Genomic DNA, 25,486 nt, shown 5'->3' with positions numbered 1-25,486 from the left:
TGTCTTCTTTTTAATGATGGCTGGCGCTCCATCCAATATTTTTGGGGAGTTGGTGATGAGGTGGGGTGGTGATCAGCCAACATCCTGTCCTCACGAATGCTCTTGTCGCTGAATGCCAGCAAATCCTCACAGCAATTCTTCAAAATTCAAGAAAGCCTTCTTTCTTGGACAGTAGAGACAGTTACTCCAACGAAATCGGGATAAACTCTTTTTAATACCCTTGATTTTGGAAGAAACAGTGAATGAGCAGACGTCCCAGTACTTTTGGCCATATGAGTATATCACAGAGGACTGCTTTTTGCAAACCAGTGTGGAACTTTTAAGAACAACTTAAAGGCCTTGATGTATTAAATGTTGCATTTTGTTGTTGTCTTAAATCAGATTCATGATGAGGAAATAGAGAAACCACTCATTTTAATATGCATATATTCCTCAAGAATTGTTTGCCAATCAAAGGCAGCTGGAATTTTTTATTTTAATTATTTATCAGCCTGCAATTGGCTATACTACACAGTATCTTTGACTTTGAACAGATGCAATAATCAAGCGTTCGCTTCAAAGAATGCAAAAAAAGTGATAAAACTAACCACTGAACTCAAAGATAGTGGCCTGGATATGCTGTCTTGGACTGCCAGTACAGAGAGGCTGTTCCTCTCTTGTAGTTAAATGCAGACCTGGCATTCAAAGGGCATTTGACTTTTTAATCTACACAACCTTAAAAGCAAAGCGAGCCCTTTGGAGCTAGGGTTTTCCACGTGACCCCAACGGTTTCCTGTGTTTTCTTTCATCGTAGCCTTTGTTCTGCGTTTAAGGTGAACTCATGTGTTGGGATTAAAGCAACGGAACGTGACATATAAAGTATATCTATGAGAACACCTGTAAAAAAAAAGAAGAAAGTAAAAAGAGAAGTAGATAAAAGACGAAGATGAATGGAGATCATACAGTTCAGTGCTTTATGTACACCCACGCCGTTTCTACGAAAACTCGTTTCAGTAATATTAGTCAGATAAGCATCAAGCGCAAATGAATGGTTGGGGCAATAAATCGATAGGAATCGCCCTCCTTTTTGGCTAGTCTCCGTGAATTATCTGGAGGCAACCACGGTTGAGGAGGATCATGGGCAAGATCAATGCACACCGCTGCCTTTAGGTTAGCAGCGTGAGGCTAATCTCGGCGATAAAGCACACAGCGATAGCGTGTGAAGGACAGAAACAAAAAAAAAGAAAAAAGGCACAGCTCTGCAGTCACCCAGGGAAACAGCCACAAGATGATATCAACACACACCTCATTAATCAGGAATATAAAATGTGGATAGAGAATGAAAGAGCATGTGTGTGACTAAAGATAACAGTTCTGTCTAAAGTCCCTTAGACAGTACAGTTCACGTAGCTCTAGAGCTGGCTGCATCTCAGCAGGCCCAGATAAATGGCCATCAAGATCTCACAAAGGCTTTTCGACTGCCTCCAATCAAGCCCCTTGTTCACTAAAGAAAAAGTGTCCTCCTGAACGGAAATAGACTTTTAGATGGCCTGCTAAAAAAAAAAACCCCAAAAAACCGTTTCCCCTAAAAGCTTCAGACTAAGACAATCAACATCAAGCATATTCACACATGATTGCCAATAGGTTGCGTAATCAAACAGCACTGGCTTAGTCTTCAATTGGCTATTAGTGTAATATGGAACAGCACTGAAATTTGTTCTACAGTCATAAATTGGAGTCATTATGCAAGTCAATATGCCATACCAGCTCAGACAGCTCAGTGGGAACAGTCCATATTATACCTCATTATTGGGAATGGATTATCCATCCAGACACTGGCAAAGCGTGCAAGCATTCTGTCTTCAAAGACTGGTAGAGAGGCCAGGAGTGGTGCTGGGCAACACTGATAAACTTTCAATTGCTACATCAGACCAAGCAATAGAGAAGTTTTGAAGATTTTGGGTGGCTTCTGCTTTGTGGTAGCAAGCCAGTATTAACCCCTTAACACAGCCTGACTTTTGTACAAACTGTTGGGGTAATCTTTGGTAACAGGGGGTCATAAGGAGTTAAAAGGGAGATGACGTGTTAGTGGAGGGTTGTGCAGACTTGTCGTTGACACACTGCTGCAATTTCCTCCATCCACCAAAGACAGAAAAAGTAGATCCTTTCATTGCTGAAATAACAATGTTTGACAGTAGAAATTATCACTGTTGAATACTGCTGTCAGTGAGCTTAGCAGTGACTCACAAGCTGTTTTCCGGACTCTCCTGCTGGGCTACTTATGCAGGAGACTCCACTGAAAGCACAGAGTGGGAAAAATGCCCATTTAGAGGAGCACCATGAGCAGGTGCTTTGGAGGAGCTCCGTCAAATAGGACTGACACCTGCAAACTACATTACACTGTTTAAAAGGCATTTAAAATGACTCTATTGAATCTATTCGTATATTCTGAACATGCAGGTGGGCGATATGAGCAATATGAGTAACACGAAACTCTAAAGAAGTTTTTTTTCAAGAGTTTTTAATACATAAGTTTTATATTGCTAGGATAAACCTGTTAAAAACAGAACATTAACCCAGGAACCGTAACCACTGAAGAAAAGAAAAGACTTTTTACAGTGAGCATACACTTGTCTTATGCAAGAAATGTGAAGTGTGTAGACAGTCAGATCAGAATAGCATGGCAAACCCTAGTTTGAAATGAATGAACTCAGCTCGGGATGTCACAGATGCCACGTGACAGGGTTTGCTGCACACATAAATAAGCGAGCACACTAGTCAGTTGTAGCAGAGGGCAAAACGATCATAATGGGCAAAGGACACAATTTGACTGATGTTTAAAGGGGCATGATAATAGGTAAATGTGAGATGTAAAAAAGGGGCACGTATTTGTCACTGTACAGTGTACACCATACAGCGAACTGTATCCTCTGCATTTAACCCATCTGTGGTAGTAAACACACACTCACACTAGTGCACTAGGGGCAGTGAGTACACACACACACCCAGAGCGGTGGGCAGCCAACTCCAGCACCCGGGGAGCAGAGAGGGTAAAGGGCCTTGCTCAAGGGCCCAACAGTGGCAAGCCCGGTAATCGAACCCACAACCCTGTTATCGATAGCCCGGCGCTCTAACCGCTGAGCCACCACTGCCCATAATAGGGTACCTGGGGAAGGCAACCGGCAACCTCATGGGATGTTCTAGAGTCAGAGTAGTGAAGGTGTACCAAGAATGGACTTCTCTCTGACTGAGTGCCTCCCAAAGGCATAGGGGTGCCTCAGGGGCCATTGATGCCAGAGGGGAACGAAGACTGCGAGTGATTGAGCAATCGACATGCCACTGTGGACAAGTTAACTTCTCCTAATATAGTCCATGCCACTACGTCTCCCTAGTCTCATTCGAGCTAAGGGTGGTTATTCCCATTATTAGGTAGGAGATCATAATACTCTGAGTGTATAGTTTTGTTAACTATCCAGTGACTAGATTTTGCCACTGGGTAGTGTAAATCATACATTTTACACATATGTAAGACTGCTCATTATTAGTTTTACTTCCAGACTACATAAAAACCCTACAAATGTTTTGAAATGCCCATAGCTAACTGAAACCAATAGTTGACTCATCCACCCTTCTCACCTCTCATGTTCCACAGCCATTTAATTTAGTAGTCTGCTACAAAAAAAGTTCTTGTCTAGCTCCAAAACCTAAATACTTTCCATTTATTCTCCCTGCTCCACTCAAACCTGCACTGGGACTGTCCTCAGCCTTGGCTGAATCTGACACAGAGATCCAGTACGTTGCTCATCAATGGTGCTTCACTCGTCAAGGCTGGTGAGTCTGAACAGCCCTTGGAAAGCACTTAGCACTGGTGAGATCAGACAAGCAAATACCCAGCAACACTGGTGCACAGCGGACCTAAAAATACCATTGATAAATACAGGGATGGTCTACCTCTGAAATGCTGTGAAGGTTGAGGAAACACATTACAGGTCCAATCAAACTGTATGGGTACTACTTTTGTAATACTCACTACTTGATACACTAACGAGCCAGGACATTAAGACCACTGCTGATCTACATGTCAAAAAACAGCTCATTCTACAACACCTATGAAGATCATTTTGCACAAGTTTGGCCTTGATTTTGACTGTGATGTCTGAAGCATAAAGGTAGTTGTACACTGGCCTGAATAAGGTGATTTTCTCATTTCCAGATCTGTTCCCAGCTGAGAATTCATTCAGTGTTTCTTTTGAAATCAAGGCTATTAAAAAAAGGGTTTATCCTGCTTTTGCTGGAGCAACTGTCTCTACCATCCAGAGAAGAAGGCTTTCTACTAGATTTTGGAGCACTGCCATGAGGATTGCATTCAGTGACAAGAGCATTTGTGAGGTCAAGATGTTGGAATGATTGCCACCTCACCTTATCCCCAACTTCCCAACTCCCCAAGTTCTACTGCTCCTCCGCTCAATGTTTTATACCCCTCTAGCCAACACCTGGCATTAGGCATTAGGCATGATGCCAATAGGTTTGTGTTTATCTGTTCCATGAGTCCTATTCTATTGGCAGTACTTCCTAACAGGGACAAGCTGTGTGTTGTGCATTGCTCATCCATGCTCGGAGCTGAAGAGGTGTCCACAAATATTTGTACCAATAAATAGCAGATTCAGGACACTTTGGCACCTGATATAGAAGCTTCAAATGCTGATGGTCCTCTCACTCTACAAGACTGCCAGGGATTTTTGGTCCCATGAAAAGACATTACACTGGGCCCCCACAACAAAAAAATCAACGAATACATTTTTGGGCCCCTGTCAGTCATGGGCCCTTAGAATTGAACACCCCCTAAGCCACAAATACGCCGGCCTGGTCTAGACATTAGGCAGTAAGTGAACTGTCAGTTTTTGAAGATAAAAAAATGAAGAATGAAGAAATGAAGAATCTGAGCCACTTTGACAACAGGCTAGCTAATTGGTTCAGTTGATGTGTATAGGCTATAGATCTGTTATTATTCCACTCACGGTGGAAAATGAATTTGGCTATACATTCATTAAAACCAGCTAAAATGACATGAAAACACACACATCACTGAAGAACATCACTGTTGTCTAGGTCAGTGGAATCCAGTCAGAGTGAGCCTCTTTGAGGCATTCATCATAAAAAGGCATGTATAAATGTTGAAACCTGTTTGTTTCAAATAAAAAACTGGATTATTTACATTAAAATATTGTGAGAATACTGAAATGCAAAGAGACAGAGAGAGAGAGACCCTATCCTTTTATTTACATGCTCTCAGACCTCATGCAATTTTTCCACCGTCACATCAGGGCTCATCACTGGCCAGAACACACGCTCACACCCTGTAGATGTGTCCTTCTCAGGGGCCGCTCTTTGTGACTACACAAACAGAAGCTTCAAGGCTTTTTCCGCAGACAGCCAAGTGCTAACCTCGGTAGCAGAGGAACTGCTTTACATCATGCATGTACTGCTTCCATCAACCTTCCTTCATCTCAAGCTCAAAACACTGACTCTACGCTGAACTATTACATCAATTGGCCCAACTCTGAGAGTTACACCAATGCAAGCAAATGAATTCCCAACAGGCCTGATAGGTAACGCACCTGAACTACACTTTTTTGTTCCTGCCAGTCGTTAGGGAGAGCAAGCCCTGTTCCTGCTTCTTTGTTTAGAGAGAAAGGAACAAACACACAGTAGGTGCACGGCACATCCATCTCCCTCAGAGGGTTCCACTGAGAACCACACAGGAGTTCACCACTGTACACACACTCTGCGTGTATAACAAGATTGGAAAGAAGCAACAATAACAAGGCAGATTAAAGGGTGACTTCAGCTAAGATTGCATAGGTGTATTAATACATACACGCCACTAAAAGAGGAAAATGACTACTTCTGTAACTTTACACAACAAGAGCCTTCGATTCAATGACATCTACTCTAGTTCCTGACCTCAATGTCTTTGCACAGTGTCTCACTATGGCAAATTACAACCAAGTACCTGTTTAAATAAGGCTGTAAAAAAGTGAGGTGTAGTTTGTGTAAAGAAATGTATGTTATGGCCAGTTGTATGAGTATGACTGATACAGTTAAGAAATATAAAGCAACGATATTCTTATTCCATATTCACACAAATATCCTGGTTTTCAACTAAAACAACTGAATTCCGATCATTAAATAAATAACATAATTTCAGAAAACATGAAACCTTAGGTGGAAGCTTCCACAATCATTTCTTTTTTATTTTGAGCATGATTGACTACAATTCAGCAAAATTTAGTCATAATAATCAGCATAAAGTGAATATCTGAATGTCTGGATCCAATGGCACCTGTCAAAAGAGGTGGGCTCTACATACAAGGGCACTGCCATGGATTTTGGGTCCCATAAAAAGACATTACACTGGGCCCCACAACAAAATTAGGGATAGCAGGACACTCAGTTACAAAAATTTAGATAAATAAATAATTTACACTATATACACAATATAGATAAGAATTAAAAAAGCAATAAACAATATTATTTACAGTAAAAGACTCTTAATTGCACATGGGGGTGGGATATTGCACATAGTATTCCCTGACATGAACATGTGTGTGTAGTTAAGTGTGTGTGTGTATGTGGTCCGCTGGGAGCAGTGCTGGTTGTGTAGTCTGACGGCAGCAGGAAGGAATGACCTGCGATACCGCTCCTTCACGCACTTGGGGTGAAGCAGCCTGTCGCTAAAGGAGCTGTCCAGTGCTGCCAGAGTCTCATGCATGGGGTGGGAGCTGTTCTCCAGCATGGATGCCAGCTTGGTTGTCATCCTCCTGTCTCCCACCACCTGCACTGGGTCTAAGAAGCACCCCAGGACAGAGCCGGCCCTCTTTATGAGTTTGTCCAGTCTCTTCTTATCTGCCGTCGAGATGCTACTGCCCCAGCAGACCACTCCATAAAAGATGGCAGATGCCACCACTGTGTCGAAGACACAGGCCTTAGAATTGTCCAATAATGGGCAAGTGTGAGAATCTGAGCCACTTTGACAACAACCAAACTGTGATGGCTAGACGACTGGGTCAGACACCTCCAAAACATCAGGTAGGTCTTGTGGGGTGTAGCTAGGTCATTACCCAGCAAATGTGCTCCAAGGAAGGACAACCGGTGACAGGGTGCTTTAAGGCTCACTGATGCTCATAAAGGCCCCCCTCACAACTTGCAGGACTTAAAGCATCTGCTGCTAACATCTGCATCTTGGTGCCAGATACCACAGGACACCTTCAGAGGTCTTGTGGAGTCCATGCCTCGATGGCTCAGTGTTGTTTTGGCAGCAGGAGAAGGACCTACAGAAAATTAGGCAGGTGGTGTTAATGTTGTGGCGCATGTACACACATTTGCAGGGACTGTCTCAGCGTTTCCAACAAGTTTCCAACAGTCAGTGTACCTCTGTGTGCGGAGGCTGAGATTACTGTGCAACAGAGCTTATGCGTTTGTGTAAGTGTCCAAAAGAGACATGAAAGGAGATGGAGAGAGAGGGACAGACGAAGAGATGGACACAGACAGAGAGACGGAAAGCCTGTGTGTGTGTGTTCTTAGGTCAGTGTACAGCAGCAGCATTGCTCCTCTGCTTTAGCTCAGTATGTGTGAACGCTGGGCCTGTTGTTCCCAGCACTGTCAGAAGCAAGCCTTGTTCTGGCTCCCTGCGCCAACAACTCCTATTCCCTCCTCCACGCTGCATCATCCGAGCTGACAGCAGAGACAATTGCACCGTCTTGCCCATATCTCAAATAGCTTTACTCTCTCTCTCTCTCACACACACACACACACACACACACACATGTGCGCATACAAAAACACACACCATGGGACTGAGTAAGATGAAATAGCTTTCTTTACTATGTATTCCCCAGATTCATACCATCCCTTACACCAGAGGAAAAGGAAGAGAAAAGTGTTGATTGATCATAGTTTATAGTTCTCTCACAAGTGCAAGCCACTTCTCAACTAGACCTGAAGCTCTGAGCCGGAGACTGAGACTGAGTCTGACTCAGTGCAGGTTTGCTGGGACTTTTTTTAAGCGTCAAACAAAATACAAGTAGACCTACGGAGGGGCAGCGAGGGGTATTAGTGTTAAATGGGAGCCAGTGTGAACATGGGTATTCCAATAATGGGAATGCTTATTGCTCTGTAAGGCCAGAACATAAGGCATAAAACTCAGATCTGACTTTATTAGGCCTTTAATTGGTAAAGATGTTAAGTATTTATTTTAATTTCTCAAAGTACCAAATTTGATATAATAGTTATTTATGTTTATGTATTGTTTCCATAGATATTAATACATAGGTTGCACCTTTAGATAATATAATTTATCAAATAAAGACAAGTTGTCCATTATCTGCCTTTCATTTCACTCACTATATCAGTTAAAACCAAACTTTTCATGATAAAAAGGTCAATTCCAAATAAACAAATGGATGTTTCTGTCCCTCAAAAGGTACAGTAATGCTCAAAAGTTTGTGGACACCCCTTCTAATGAATGAATGCACTCAGATATTTTAAGTTGCACCCATTGCTGACATAGATGTGTAATTGTACACACACACAGTTTGTCTAGTACTGCCAATAGAATAGGACTCTCTAGAATAGGACTCTCTGGAGTAGATAAACATGAAGCTGTTAGCACTGGAGCTGTGGTTTCAAGCTTTGTTCTCTGGAATGATGGATGGTGATAATACCCTTAATTTCAGGAGAAACAATGAATGAGGTGCCTCAATATGTTTTTTAAATTAAATGTTATGAGTAAAAAAATATTTAAATTGTACAGCAAAATGAATGTTACTTAAAACCGGCTTCCAAGGACTCTGCAATTTCCAGAAGCTAGAAGAGGATCTCTAATGGCTACAGAGTTATTTTTAACCCAATCAGGAAGGAGGTGGAATTTGACACAAGGACAGATCATCAAAATTGTCTGTCTCAGACAGAGAGAACAGGACAGGATCTTTTTTTAGTGGGTTTTGAAGGAAGTCCATTCAAACTGGTAACTGGATTCTGGCTCACTGTTGGCTCTGTGATATTTCCGCCCACATACAAAACACCTGTTTAATGTATTCTATAATCAATACTTTCATACAGTACTGTGCAAAGGCCTTCAGAGAAAATATCTCAAGCCATTTGTCAGGGCAGTAAATGTTTATTTGCATTTAAAAAAAAAACACTAATTTGATAACAAACATAAATAAAAAGCCAAGTCCAGTATTTACAGTTACCACATATACACATACATAGCTCCTTTTTATCTATATATGTTTATTTGTTTATTTGTTCTATGCTAATGTTATATAGTGCTTTACAGACAAAACAACACACTGCTGAGATAACTACTTCCTCAAAAAGCTTCTTGATTGCTTCAGATGTTTTCACTGGGCTGTAGATCATCATTATGCAATGTATGTATTATATATCAGATACGTTTCACACCTGGAATGGCGTTTACACCTTTCTACACACCTGGAGAAATAAGAGCAGATAAAAGAGTGCTGCTATATATATAACACTGGAATGGGCAGTGACGAATAAGTGAGAAAAGGGTGTACAAGTCAGCTCCCAAACCACAGAAGAGAAGCTATGATCTCGTTAAATTCATGCATCTCATCCTACAGTTTCAGAACTTCTAACCAGTTCAGAAATCTGAATATAATGAGGCATGTCTTATCCGGAGAACAAAGCAGGGCATCCCAGTACCATCTTCAAGTCTCCACTGGGAAAACTACTCAGAGAAATGAGGAGCTTTTCTTATGAAAATACGCTTTCCATTTAAATGGCTGATTCATTTATCTTCTGTCTCTCACTCACTCTTCCTCTCTATCTCTCTCTCTCGCCAATCAAATGATGATGAGCTATGAACGACTTACGTCTAGTCGCCAGAATGGGATGTATACTGGCAAGAACCTGGAGATACGTAACACGATACAGTGGTACGATTCAATATACTGCGACACTGTGAGCAAAGCAATTTTTATATATATTAGGGATGCACTGACATGGCTTTCTATTTCAATACGATACATACACAAGTTTGTGTATTGGCTGATATCCAAAACCAATCCGAAACCACTGCTGATTTAAGGATAGACTTAAACATTACTTTATTAACTTTACAAAAATAAAACAAATTAACACATATATAAATTAACCAAATGTATTTGTCACTAAAATTGATCATTGTGCTGGACCTTGGCACAGTGTTGTCTTGGCTCAGGACTCAGTTTGCTGTATTCATCAGTCTGGCTCATTATACTTTGAAAATAAAGGAATCACGTGATGGTGTTTTTAGTGCTAGATAAGCAGCACTTTTCAGTTGTCCAGTGTTATTTTATTGCTAACTGTATTCTGTTTTCTACCCAGTTTGGAAGGTCAATTACCCAGTCCCAGTTCATGTGAACTCCCCTTATCACTAGCAATTTCCCCAACACTAGGAACGGTAAAGACATGCACATGTAAAGCCAGCCACCAATTATTGTCGATGATACAGCATCAGCTAGCAGCCAATGTGCTCGGAGGAAAGCATGGCTCTCCAGCTCTGATTCATCAGCTAACAGACAGCTAACTGTGCTGACCAACATCACACTAGGAGAAACGTGAGGAGAAAGTGGCATTAACCACGCCTAAAAGAGCATGGTCAATTGTGCTCTCTCTGACTCCGGCTGCTGATGGCAAGCAGCAGGACCTGGGATTCAAACCAGCTATCCACAATGATGTATTACCAATTAATGCCTGGAAAGGTTAATGTGGTGTCAAGTCCCGGTCTCGAACGGTATCTGCGATTGACTGATCGAGCTGAATGGTGACCTGCGATCGGAAGCAGCCCAAAAAACACACCATGGTACTCATAAAATCTGAGTATAAGGAAAGTTGACAAGATTACAATACTGTTATCTAGTGGTTGGGGTTTAAACACAACACAAAATGAATTACTGTATTCCAGTCTTCCAGTTTTCCAAATCATGCTTTGAGAGAATATGAGTTACAGGTGGATGGTACAATGTAGTGCATAACACAGTTGTGTTCTCTACATAGCACACTGGGGTTCATCCCCCCCAGGAAAACCCCAGTAAGAGCTCTTAAGGAGTCAAGAATCCTAATACTTCGTCTACATCCGTAACATGAAGAAATTCCAAGTCACTCTGGATAAAAGTATCTACCAAACGCCAGATAAAGGTAACTGCAAGTCCTTTAAGTCCTCGTCAACAGCTTCATTAGCAAAAGAACAGGCCAGAGCACAGCAGACAGCACAGCAACAGTTCTTATCCATGAGCTCAGCAGGCAGTTTGAGCACAGTTCTCTAAAGTGCCAGTGGTTGACGCAGAGCCCAGAGTCAGATACCACTCATAGCAATTACACACAAACCCAGAGACTAATCTACGGCTAGCAGCACTGCTCTTCGTCAATGAAAACATACTGTTAGATGGTTTGATGGCTTCAGAAAGGCGAAGTTTACATGCTGCCTCCGTTCAAAATCTGACTAATAGTTAAATCCGAACAGAATACGAGGATTTATACACCTAAGTCAGAATTGACTTGTCCGATTGAGGCCTTTCCGAATACGTTTTTAATCTGATTGATAATCAAATAATAGCCATGTAAATAACCTGTATCCTATGTTCTATCCATGTTCTGCCAGGCAAGTTGCATAAAATCATGAATGAGTGCCGTATCGTACGGAAATTTTGGTAACGACTGGTACTGGTACGACTCTCTTCCACTGGTCTTTACTGCTCACTTTCCAGAGATCCAGATGGCCTGTGTATTCGGCGGTGGGACTAGATAGCTGATGTTCCTCAGAATGTTGCAGGATGTGATCTCTTGCCCCTTCTTTAAGCATAAGGAATACGAAGTAAATTTTAGTGCAATTAAAAAACAAAAAAAAAAAAACACACCACCTGAAAACTCAGGTAACACACTGCTGCTCCTCTAACTCTGACTGGACTCACATGATGCTTGTTGTCATGGTTGTCTACACTTAGAGTACCACAAGTGAGAATTACTTGTAGTATGAATGGAAACAAAGACTTTCATCAGCTTGTTGAGTAGAGTGTACATATAAACTCTACAGTCCGAATCTATAATGTATTTAATGCAATGTATTTAATCAGACTGGAGAAAATCTCTGCATGTAAACATAGCCAGTGTGATGTTTGTAAAATGAACAAATGTGAGGAACAGAAGGTCTCAAGGTGATGTAACTACCGCGTCACTACTGCGCAACGGGAAATGAGCCGGTCCACTGGCAGTTGGTGCACGCTGACAACTCCACTTTTTATGTTGTCCTTCTGGACAGCAGTACAGCAGTGGACAGGCCAGCAGAACTCTGGGCATACACTAAGCCAGTGAGCAAGAATGTGAGTCAAAAGACCGGACAAGAGTCTAGGACGTGCCCAGATGGACCCTCTCAACTGTGTCCCATTGCTCGTGTCATGAACTTGAAGTGCTTCCAGCCCCTTCCAAATGGCCACCTTTTACATCACTTTAAAAGAGGTGCTTTTTTGGGCCGCCCAGCCACATCCACTGACATTTAGCTGCTGCTTTTCCCAGCATGATTTAAAAGAGAGCCTCAGCCGAAAACGCTGAACTATTGTTTGAATTAGAAACGGCCATAAATCAAAGTGACTGCATAAATTTTCACCTCAGGACAGAGACCGCGAAGGGGAGAAGGAGAGGGACGAAAAGAAGGGATGAGTAAAATAGATGGAGACAGAGGGAAAGAAAAAGGTAAAAACTGCATAAGCAGGCTGGTCCCTAAAAGGAATATGAATGAGTGTAGTGATTTCTTAGCCTGTAAGACACTGTATGTAAGCCCACACTTCAGTGCTTCACTCTTATAACCACATTGCTGTCGTATTATACATCAGTTTCATAGGCCCTAAAATAGAGCCTTGTGGGACTCCACTAGATAAGCTAAACCACACAGTTACCAAATCATGCACAAGGGTTCACAAACCAATTGTTATTCATAAAATTGACGTAGTAAGAAATGTAGGACAAATGAAAAGAAAAGGAAATTGCATAGATTTTTTAAAGAGTTTTGCCTTCAGAGCCTCCAACGAATCCTAGTCCAGAAACTCCTGGCTTCTCTAACTAAGATTTTCTCTGCTGTCAAGGTGCTGTTTCTCCGCACTGTAGTTCATGAGCACTTTATCCACCCAGAGACAAAGCAGGTGAATCACAATGACAAAACAGTCTAAATGGCCCACACGGAATACAGTACCTCACTTTTAGTAGTACTTGCTACACTCTAAGCCAAAATGGATCAATTTAGTGCTGGAAAAGGGTTCTCTGACTTGAAATGATAGTGGAACCCTTTTTGGTGCTATACAGAACCATGCACCAATACATAGAGCCTTTCCACCAGGAACATAAGCATTTAAGCATCCACATAAATCTTTGGGTTACAATGGTTAAGATGAGTTCTAGGTCTAGGGAAAGTTCAATGTGATTGGGTAAACAGTGTATATAATGATCTATAGAAGTGGGGCTGAACGCTACTGAGGGAACAAACTGACACTGCATTTTTTCTGTGATATATATGGCAATATTTTAAAAATACAGGACTTTTCACCAGATTTCACTAAAAAGATCAAAGATCAACATGTCATGATGTTAATAATGCACTCACTTTAACCAATATTGGAGTAAAATGAATGATACTGGACAGATATAATCTGCCGCTGGTTTAAATGTAATGAGAAATGAGAACAGTTTAAATGTAAAGATTGGTGGCAGACAGTGGTTCGTTTTGTGTTGTGTTTAAACCTCGACCACTAGATCAGATTTTACGCATATGAGTCCAATTACATAACTGTGCTTCACTGAATGATCTGCCAGATATTAATTGAGAATTGTCACAAATGACGTACAGTTTTCAATAGTTGAATTTCTTGCAAAAGGTCAGTTTATAAAACTCCCTGGGTAAGATAAACTCCCAATACTCCCAGTAGTGGACTTGACAGACTACATGGTTGTGCTGGGTAAATTAATTCCTGCTCAAGAAAGTCCACTTCAGCTCAACAGTGCAGTCTTGCATGTGTGACTGAACATGCCTGACAACATTATACGTTAAGTGTCCAAATGTTTGTGGACACCCCTTTTAATGAATGTAAGCTGCACCCATCAGAGATGTGCAAATGTACACATGTGCTTGTCTAGTCCCTGTAGAGAAGTACTAGCAATAGAATAGGACGCTCTGGAGCAGATAAACATAAAACTTGTGGCACCATGCCTACCGCCAGGCATGGGCTAGAGGGGAGTACAGCCCCCAGTATAGAGTTGCAGAGTAGTGGAACTGAAACGTTCACTGGAATGATGGATGGTGCTCCATTCAATACTTTATTGGGGACAAGGTGGGGAGTTGGAGATGAGGTGGGGTATTTCGGGTGTTTCTAATGTTTCTGTTGATTAACTTTAAAAAAAAAAAAATCAGAAATGCTTATAATGCTGTTGCTATGCCATTCTTTCAGTCCAGTTAGCTTCTTCACTATATGTTCTATACAGCTACTTCACCTCACAAAAAAAACGTTACATCGATTTCATCACATTTTAGCTCATAGAGCCAGAGTTTTAAAAGTCACATCTCATTAATCTTCACACATCTACAGGAGAAAAGACAGCTTTTTGTAGACGCATCCCAGCGAAGTACTATAAATGCATGAAACACACAAGGGCAGATTTAATAAGCGGCAAGAGTTTTGTCCTTGCTGTTGAAAATCTGTACTGGAGCTCATGATTCAGCTCTGACAATGGCGAACACAGTCACATCACACGAGGGGACGTTGCCATTTCCAGACCCTTCTATTTGGAAGTCAGAGCATTGCTATCTCTAGGCTAATTAGTGCTGCATGTCATTCACCTGTTTGAACATTATCAATAATGTTCTGAAAGGCAACATTTTTTTGTTATTTTAATTGTTTGTTTGTTTTTTGGTGAACTCTGCCCCATGCCTTGACAGCATACCACCAGCTCAGCTCTGGCAGTAGACGTTTTTGCTTTGGATCACAATTTTCAACTATAAATCTGCATTAGCTGGCATCAGTAGTTCTTTAAGCGAGAGGTCTGGCTGATTCATTTAGCCCTGCTCTTTATTGCTTCCTCTGAAATTCCAAATAAAGAAGAATGGCATAGCTGGGACAGAGAATGGGCAGAGTACTGGTGGTTTCTCTTCTCAGCAGAAAAGATTTTCCTCAGGCCTCCAATCCTTAAATATATCCTGAAAATATGCACTAAAAATCCATTATCGTTTCCCCTTTGAAGGCCACTTGCCATACACCTTCCATTAAGAGCTAAAACAATGGGCACGGGTCAGGCAATAGACCAATGCCAGCATTGTCCTAATGTTAGCAGAAGAAAGAAACCATTAGCCTTCATGCCAGGTGAATTCAGAATAACACGACTAACTACGACACATAATCGCTGTACACTTGTTCAACACAGACAGTTTGATGGTTGGGTGGGATACACACTGTCAATTAATATTTCCAGTGCCTCTGATCTTGGACGCTGCCACAAGTAAGCAGGATTGCCTTTGCTCACCTGCTTCTGCAGAAATGTGTCCCACTTATGGCAAGCGAAAAAAGTGCAACTAAGCTTCAATCCAGTTCCCAAGGGCTATTCGTTCACTGGGGAAAGATTTAATACTGGGAATGTCCATGAAACGAATGTAAGCAGCAGGACACCAAACAGCACAGCATTGTAATTAGCCACCTAAATTTAGTAGTTGTAAAGTGTGTAAGCATTTTTAATGATCCTGTATGAATTTAGGTCCAACATATTTTATTAATAAAATAAATGGAAGCAGTTAGGCAAGTCAACAATGAGGCTGAGGTGGAAAAACGCCTTGACACAGTGGGAGGCCATTCTCCCAGTTCAGCAGCAACAAGCCGTTCCTCTCAGACACTGCATATGGATGCAAATCCTTGGCAATAAAAGTAATTCCTTTGCCCTTTGACATTGCTAGCTCGATGATGGTCCTTTGGTTGGCAGCAATGAAAAACTGATCCAGTTATCTCGTCCCCCAATCGTCTTAATACTGAATATCAGCCGATACCCATGTGATCTTTGTGTTTGTAAAAATAATCCAGCCCCACAGTTTAGATGAAATGAGCTGATCGGTTCAGTAAAATCCCTTTATTTTTAGTATCGGTTTCTATAATGAGACATTTGGACTGATTGATTTAGTTTAGTAAAGACTTTTCTTAAAATTACTGTTTAATATCTAGTAGTAGTGGTACATACTCTAGGCTGATAGCTGTTGTTGGTCTACTGGTGTGTAATAACTGGTTTATAGTGGGTGACTGTGATGCTGTGATTTGGGTTTCTATAGCGTGTGTGTATTAGCATTAGTGTTAGCCTCCAATAGTTTCTGATGGGCTCTTCAGTGCTGGTTTAAAAACAGAAAAAGGCAAGCGGTTCTCCCGCTGGTAAAACAGAGCGTTTCAGTGAGTTTTATAAAGGGTTTTCAATCTGGTTTTCATGTTTCACTGTAAAATAGCTCCACACTGCAGACTCTCAACTCTCTTATTTAGCTTCTGAGAATGTCCACACTGCTGCCAGCTTGGCAATAATTTCAGTTAGTGGCACCTTGAGGCCACTAGGGACATTGCTAGCTTCTAAAACAGAGGATGGCGGTTGAGGCGCATCCAAGGCTGCCAGCCTAAATCAGATTTTTTGACATATCTAGATTGTATACAGGTTGATTTTTGGACAGCCAAAAACCACATGAAATCCGCAAATCGACTCCAAACCACATACGGAGGTGGTCTGACATCCGGTTTGTACATATGTGTCTCAGTCTGGACTTTCTGGATTTCTTTCTTCTTTTGCAACAAACCACGACCATGTCAATTCCAGAGTGACGGAAGTGTGGGGATCCAAGAGACCACAAACCAAGAGCACCATTGGTTAGCTACTGATGCCTATGATATTACCATAGCAATCTATGCAGACAGGTTTTTGATGACCGGACACTTGCAAATAACAGTGCTGGATCTCAACAGATCTGATATGACGAACAAATATGATTTGCCTGCAATCTGAACATAGCCTAAGAATCACAATTGTCCCTCATCCCTAATCATAATGGCTTGCTGAGAGGAATTTTGAAGTAGGCCCATTTTAAGGGGTTATATCACCTACAAAAATAAAGCTTTTTCTCTTTCATCTGTTTCATATCCAGATGTTGTAAATACTCTCCCATTCTCTTGCGAGAGAGCCCATTCATTCTGTTTTGTGGCTGTACATATTTGGAGTTTCAGCACAGACAGCTTCAGGTGTAATGTAGGAAATGCTCAAGGCCACAAAGCAATAACACACTTAAAGTTACTAGGCAACACAAAAAGCATATCATTAACATCTGTGATTCAAAGAAAAGGTTCATGATCTACTGTAAAGGACTCACATTCACAGGATCCCAAAGAAAGGTAATACTCTACCAATGCTTACAACTCTTTGGAAAACCAAAGCTCCTTTTGACTTTTTTTTACATAATAAACGATGCAGTTCTCAATGTCAAAACATATCCAAATCCAAGACTCCTAAAAGCTTATATTAAACCTGTGGCTGTGGCTAGGTCTTTATCCTATTGGGCAATCTATATGAGAGATATGCAGCCAGTGTATCTCTTTTGCTTGGTTTTTAGGTAGTAAAAGGTCCTGCACTTATATAAGGAGGGTTTCATTGGTGTTCAAGCCATTGGGTTTGGAGTTTGGTCAGACAGGCCATATTTAAATGACCTGTACAAAACAATGGGAATAAAGCTGAGATGAGTTTTGGCTGATGCATGTGATGGATCCATTAGTGTTAGAGGAGCCAGCAGCAGTAGGATGTAATGGAATATTTCGTAAACAACAGCCTGAAACATCCAGATGGACTCAACCGGAAATTAAATGTACACAACAAAGGTAGCATTAGATTGGCTTGAAATTGCAAGAGAAACTAGTTACACTTCCATTTGTGGATAATTCTGTATCACACTCAGTTTACTGTAATGCTGTGAAGAGATGATTATTTTTCCCAAAAGTTGCAAAAGCAGGAGCGTCCTATCAGGCAATCATCTATCAGACTGGAATATGGACAAACACAGGCCCACAGTGTTGCATAATGCTACATAACATGCTCATATAGCTAGACATGACTGTGTTGTCTCGTTTCTAAAAAGACAAGACGATCTCAAGGTGAAGTTTTCATTGCTCTAGATGTCCTGGTCTTTGTCTAGGTGTTCTCTGCAAAGCTGACATTCTCTTGCCCTGACTTTTTTGACAGCAATGGTTTCCTCCTTGAACTCCTCTCATAAATATCAAGCTTGCTTGGTCTCTTTTTGATGGTAGATGCTGTACTTTGGCATCAACTGTGGTAAGATCTACCTGTAGGTCTTGTTGGAGAATTCTTTACACATCTTGCAGCAGGCTCTTTACCCCATTTTCTACCCAAATTGGAAGGTCAAATTATTACTATTACCTGCAATGCCTCCAACACTAGGAGGGAGTAAATACACACATCTTCTCCGACACATGGGAAGGCAGCTGTCGCCTCTCTTGCAGCATCACTACGTTGTCAGTGCGCTCGGAGGAAAGGGCAGCTCCCCAGCTCCAGTGAACAGCTAACAGACGCCTATGCTGACCAACATCACACTAGGAGTGATCAACCCACCACTGTGAGAGCAAAGCCAATTGTGCTCTCTTGGACTCTGGCTGCTGATGGCAAGCAGCACGACCTGGGATTTCAGCCAGCCATCATGGTAGCAGTGCATTAGTCCACTGGACCACTCAGAGCCCGGGAAGTTGGTTTCTAATTGTTCGGAAACGTTTTGAGGAACAGGGTTATTTATTTTAAGACTCATCTGCATCTACAACCTTCTTTCTGAAGGCCTTAGAGAGCTCTCTTTGGATCTGGCCATGGTGATCTTCACCACTCTGTTCAACACTCAAGAGATAATCAAACTAAATGTCTGAGGTTTTATTAAGTCAGGTACTTTCAAAATCATCTGTAATAAATGGTGTAGAAATTGCATTTCTACATCTTACATTTAACAAACATGATCAAATATCCATAAGTTTAAATGAGGGGGTCCTCATTTTCTCACACTCCAAAAACACAGAGACATCAGCCACTGCTGGGCGCTATTCTAAAGCTAGGTTGTGAGTGCCAGCTTATTGTCTTAATATTCGGCAGCCTTGGACACATTTATAGACTCACAAGTTGTTAGTCTCCATAAGGCAAAGCCTGAACAGCTTGCAAAGTACTGCTTCATCTCAGCCATCATAAGGACTATAGCTGTTTTGAAGGGACGATGATTCCTTTATCCGTGAAATGGAACTCTATTCAGGGACTAATGAACTGCACTGCTGTGTGGGACTCTTTTCATATATATTTGCTTGCCTTTGATTAAATTGTCTTCTATGTGGAACTAAATTTATTTAAAGTATTTACGATATTCGGAAAAGGGGGTGCAGCGGCGCTGAACTCCGCACAGGCTCTGGATGAGCTGTATTAGTCAGTGCCAGCCTCAGAGGAGAAATATTCTTCCTGCTTTCATTTTTCTGCCCCTAAATCACATTCGCTCTTCCTCAAGCTGTGCTTGCTGTTCTGGCTTATTACACACTTTCTGTGCACAATACTGCAGGACGAACGGCGGAAACAACATTTCCATTTGGCTTTGCGGGGAGCTGATTGGTTTACAATTAGCACACAGCTATTGTCTTGCGCCGGTGACGGGCCAGGATGCATCCCCTGCTAGAGAAGCCCCAATTAGAACGGCCTTTGGTGGAGCAGGTCCAAGGAGGCTGGAAAGAAAGATGATGCTGAGGCAGACTGTTTCGACAGATGTTAGCCTCGCCTAACACTAGCAAAAAAAGACCAAGAGGGAATTTCCATCAGAACAGCCGGCCAGTTTGTGGAGACGGCATGCCTGAGAAATACAAACTCCACGGGACGAGAAGGAGAAGGATCTTCACCTTTCTGTGTAATGTATGCTTTCTGTGAATCTGTGAACAAGAGAGGAAAGAGACAAAGAGAGGAAGGAATACTTTCTGAATTTATAGTGCTGAGGTGGATATAGCTCCAATCTCTCCATTTTATAAATGTAAAAGTTTGTGTTGCTTCATCCGCACTGGTGTTCACAGTTATATGAACATGTGGGACAGTGGTGGCTCAGCGGTTACAGCAACAGGCTATTGATGACTGGGTTGTGGGTTTGATTCCTGGGCTTGGCAAGCTGCCACTGTTGGGCCCTTGAGCAAGGCCCTTAATCCTTTCTGCTCCCCAGGCACTGCGACGATGGCTGCCCACCACTTGTGTATGTGTGTTCATATAAATAGTGAATATGGTTGTTTTTGTCTTTGGAATATCAAAAAGTACTAAAGGTATACTTCTATTTTTTCCCACAGTTGTAGGAATATTTTAAGATATAATAAGTAGTTAATACATGATAAGACTTAAGACTTATTTTAATTTTAGAAGAAAACACTACAATAAGTAAGGAAATAAATACAGTAATCTCATAAAATTACCATGACTACAATTGAGAAATCGAAGATATTTAGATTCCATTTAATAGGATGATTTCACTTGCTTAGAGATCATTTTTGAGTGTAGATAAAGATTATTCTTTTCATAGGAGCTGTCCATGGTAGTGATAGCAAAGGTTCATCCATCCTATATACAATATTAGTGGGTCAGAACTTTTAAAGCAGACCAGTAAGAGCGTTACCATTTGGAAAGTGGTCACTCACTGCTATGTAAAATCCTCACTATTTCATCATACCAGCAAAGCTGAATTTTATACCTCTAGGGGGCGCACTAGTCGAGTTTGGAACAGGAAGAGTGTCATTTATGGCATAAAATGGCTTTTTTGTTAAAATACGTTTTTTGTTTTGATGCTACAATTATTATTATAGATATGTTTAGGACCAATATCCTACATACCCATGTATTTTATTTATTTTTGCAGTCCACACTAGGGATGCACCGATCCGATACTAGAATTGGATATCAGTCCCGATACTACAACAAAATTAGCTGGATTGGGTATCAAATAATCCAATGGACCGATCCATTCTTGGAAACCGATTCTCGCACCGCAGGTATTCTAGGCTTCAGGATGAGAGACACCATAGACAGATCATATCAAACAGCATGACTTCCCCTATCTAACCAGCATGGTGCTCTCGACCCATCATCAACTATCAGCGAGCAATCCAGCTTGTCTTCCATATAAAGAGAACCGAGAAAGGAGGAGCTGCTAGCTCCCCTTTAGTCTCACAGACTTAAAGAATAAAATTCCTGAGCCCAAACAATCACTATTTTAGTGATCAATTAACACGATATAAATTAACTTGGGTTAATTTTAGCGTGTTCGTTTGTTATAGCTTGTTTTCCAAAGTTAGTAAAGTAATGATTACGTCAATCCTGATGCATTAAGTCTCTCCCAGATGGTCAGGTATATGTACTATTAATTCAACAATTTTATGAGATGAGGGTATTGGTTATCGGCCGATACGCAGTTCATGTATCGGTATCTGCATCGAAACAGAAAAAGATGGATTGTGCATCCCTAGTAAATACATCATTTGTAGGGGTTCAGGTTTATTTAAGAAACCCAAACATCTGGGTAGCTAAACATTTTAGCAGCAGTTCCTGACCAACAAACCATTCTCTACTCGATTGGACTGACCACTTCAGCAGAGCTTCAGTCAATAATATTAACATTAAGGCAATGAAGGCTTTTAAGAGTAGCTGTTTATAAAGCCATAATTGCTCGAAGGAATTAGAGTGGAGGAAAAAAAGAATGCCTCATTTAGTTCTCCTTGGAACAAAGTCAATCTCATCACCTCAAAACCAAAGCCATAAAAATCAATCCACTCAGAAGAGAGCCATTTAGTCATGCTGGGAAGATGGCTGCCCTCTTCCCTTTGTTTGTTTATTTAGCGCTTCTATACAGTAATGAACAGCCCAGCCTAGCAGATGCTTGTTAAAATGAAACACTAATGAGTCAAAAACGGACACAAGAAGGAAAATCAGCATGCCTGGAATTTCAAATGAAGTTCATACTGCGAGTTTAACAACAGAATTGAGATTAGAGGTTTCATTTGTGCATAAAATGAGGACAAATGATTATCAGAACAATACCCAGTCCATACATGTTTCTCCTAACACCTTCAGGTTTAATCCTGGCTACAAGGGTAATGCAGCTCACAGTAACAGGAATTTACAGCCTGCATTTAGCATTGTGGACACTGCAATCTCAAATAGACGTGTTTATGTGGATTCTGTGAGCCTGTTTAGATTAATGTATTTCAGATCCGGATAGTTCTTGGATCCACTTTGACTGGATACCGTTTATACCTTTTACTAATATCATCTCCAGTGTAAATAGATGAGGTCTGATTTTACTTTCCTGTATAAAAACACAAATCTGTGCATAATTTTCATGATGTTTTCTCATTAAGGTGGTCCAGCTCTGGAAGACTGTGAATGGTTTTGAGGAACAGTGAGGGTTCCACAGTGCAGCAGGATAATAGATGGTTCTTTAATTCCCGTAAACCCTTAGCAAAAACAGTCCCACCAGTGGGATTTGCCGTGGCTGGTCCCTGGTTGGTGCGGTCCCACCGATGTGATGAGAATGATTGTTGTAGAAAGCTGAGCTATGAACAAGAAGCAGCAATCAGATTTAATTGGACTAGCTCATCTAATCTGCTTTCCCTCTCTACAACACTGCTGAAACACTGCAACACCAGAGTTAATCAGCGTAAGTCTGCCAGTCATACTGGTCACACACTAGATCGTTTTAAGCTCTGTGTGCTCGTTTAAAAGACAAAGAAGTGTATCTAAAATGATAGTTAAGATACACTCAAGTGATGTGTTTCCCTCCTTATTCACTAAAACAGCACTTAAGAGTTTCATTTTGCCTGTGATAAATTAACCACCCCGTCACATAACCTCAGTAGAACATTTAGGACCTAAAATCAGTGCTGATTTCTGATACTGTAAACAAACATGGCTGCCTTGCCCAGGCTGGAGTTATTCCCTAGCTTCTAATTGGAATTTTCCATTCCACCTTAAATTTAGAAGAGGATACAGGTGCCCGAATGTCAGAAAGATGGAATTTCAGCCTTATGCTGTGAGATATGGCAAACGCAGCAAACTTTGGGTTGTTTAGATTTTTATATCTTAAAAATGTTAATTTCAAACTTTTTATATCAGTCAGATTCAGTGAGTGCCAATAATTTATAAAAACAGGCAAAAACTACAGGATTCATGATCTGGTCCTGTCTGCACTGTTAATGCCTGTTGATTCCCACACCGTTCTACAGATGACGTACAGCTGAGCTGCTCAGTAATGGTCACATTTGAGAACTCCCCACTGCTTCTGCTCTGTGGGGAGCAAATCTCCATTTGCAAAAGGTTTAAAAAATCAACTCTGTAATACTGCCATCTGTGGTCAACCATCTAACGGTAAATAAGTACAAGCACATACAAACACACACATATAGAGTGTAAGGGGGGAAAAGAGAAAGTAAAAGAGAGAGAGAAAGCGAGAGAAAGTCTCCAATACCGAATACCGACTTCTATTAAACATGGGCAAGCCAAATGATCCGTAATCCGATAGCAATGCTTCCAGGGTGTGTTTACATCTGGCTTTTCATCTAAAACCTGAATCTGATCCGATCGTCAAAAACACAGATTAACGCCAGGTGTAAACAGCCTCTAAATGGAATAAGCGCATCAAGATGCTTCAGATGTTTCCAGACACATATCCGACATATTTTCATCCATTTTTGCCTGAGTGATTGTGTCAAGCCACCAACAATAAGCACAAACCAGCTATGGTGAGCAGTTTCGACCCTTCCTGAATCAGGACCATCCTGCCACCTCTACGTTCAATTTGCAGCCACAAACAAAACTCCAAATAACCTCCAGATCAGCGGATGGCTTCTTACCTGCGTGACCAAGGGCTCCAGCAGCCTCTCCACAGTTAGAGTGCGAATCTCCAGACTCTTGGGGTCCCATTTCAGGAGGATCGGGGACGTAGCGCTTGTCATTGTTACTGTAAACAGAAGGAGAAGACATACAGATTAAGGAGACAGAAATAAACACATGGTAGGCAAAGCAGAAATACAGGACTGCTCTTTAAAATCGAAAATATGATTTTTTACAGCTTTGAACACAATAAAAGTCCCTGGATAAGATAATACTGAACTTTACAAAGAGTTAAGGCAGTCGTTTAACCTCTTACATGGGCAATGGCCCAACAGTAGGCTGAAAGTTTTCACCAGTTTGCATAGACGTCCCTGCACTTACTGAATAATACGCCTTAGGGTGTAACAAGACTTGGAGTGTTAAAGGGTTAAAGGGTAAAGCTTTGAATGTGGTATTTAGCACAAAAAAGTGTTTCAGATTCAGATACAGGCAGACTGGCTGAAGTGGAGAAATGTTTTGTATTGATGCCTTTTAATAGCATATTATTACGCTACGCCACATTTCTTTCTGAAACAATTAGGGAAACCTTCTAAAACGCTGTATGTCTCTTTTATTGAAGTTCAAAGTCACAGCGGGGTTCTTGTCAAGATCAGTCATGTTTATTGCTTTGAAACTGTTTCAGAGCACTTTTTCTATCAGATCTTAAGGTTTACTATGTAATTTAACAATCAGCAACCAGCGAAATGAAGACACGGACTGAAACATGCACCAGAATGGCAACTTTACAAGAGAAGGAAATACCTTCTCAACTTTCACTGAAGTGAATGTAAAAAGATTATATTACAAGTAATAAAATTCTGACAGAACGTAAAGAACAACTGACGGATTCACATTATGTCAAGAAGTAACAAACAGCAAAAATAAAGATACAAGGTTTTGCCTGACGACAATATACTTATGAAGTCTCCATTCACCAGAAGTCTCAAGTCTCTTACAATAATAAATACACCAATCAGCCATAACATTAACACCACATAATACTGCCTAATACTGAGTAGGTCCAAAACAGACCTGAGCATTCAAGGTATGAACTCAACAGAACTTCTGAAGATATCCTGTTGTACCTGCACCAAGACGTCAACAGCAGATCCAGCAAGTCCTGTAAGTTGTGAGGTTAGGCCTCCATAGGTCACATCAGTGAGCCTTACATGCACATGGCCCTGTCGGCAGCTTCTTTCTTGGACCATTGTTGGGAGATGCTGATCACTACATACCGATAACAGCTCACAAGACCTGCCTGATGTTTTGGAGATCACAAAGTGTCCTGTCAAAGTGTCTTAAGAACTGACAGTTCCTTTGCTGCCTAAGTTATTCAACCCATGACAAAAATTATCATAGCTTTTTTACTTGGTACTAATGTTTACGGCTGTCGTGGTGAAAGAATTAACCCAGCGATGATTTAGGGTGGCTCAACATCACAATATGCACTTTTACAGTCTGTCAATTTCCCAGACTCTTCTGCTTGCTCACATTACCACACCGGCCAATCAGGACA

The 25,486-nt window shown here is 41.2% G+C and overlaps 1 protein-coding gene across 1 annotated transcript in view; it reads right to left on the bottom strand.

The window, feature by feature from the left end:
• Positions 1-25,486, bottom strand: part of ctnna2 (catenin (cadherin-associated protein), alpha 2) — a 566,064-nt gene that overhangs the window by 501,670 nt on the left and 38,908 nt on the right. Inside the window, exon 2 of the mRNA XM_072669925.1 lies at positions 23,952-24,058. Coding sequence (XP_072526026.1) covers positions 23,952-24,053 — 102 coding nt within the window. The 5' untranslated portion in view covers positions 24,054-24,058. The remainder of the gene's footprint in view (positions 1-23,951; positions 24,059-25,486) is intronic.

The sequence above is a fragment of the Salminus brasiliensis genome, chromosome 24 (assembly GCF_030463535.1).
Source record: "Salminus brasiliensis chromosome 24, fSalBra1.hap2, whole genome shotgun sequence".
NCBI classification, from domain to species: domain Eukaryota; kingdom Metazoa; phylum Chordata; class Actinopteri; order Characiformes; family Bryconidae; genus Salminus; species Salminus brasiliensis.
The sequence above is the reverse complement of the archived record's forward strand: the minus strand, read 5'-3'. Positions and strand labels throughout refer to the sequence as shown.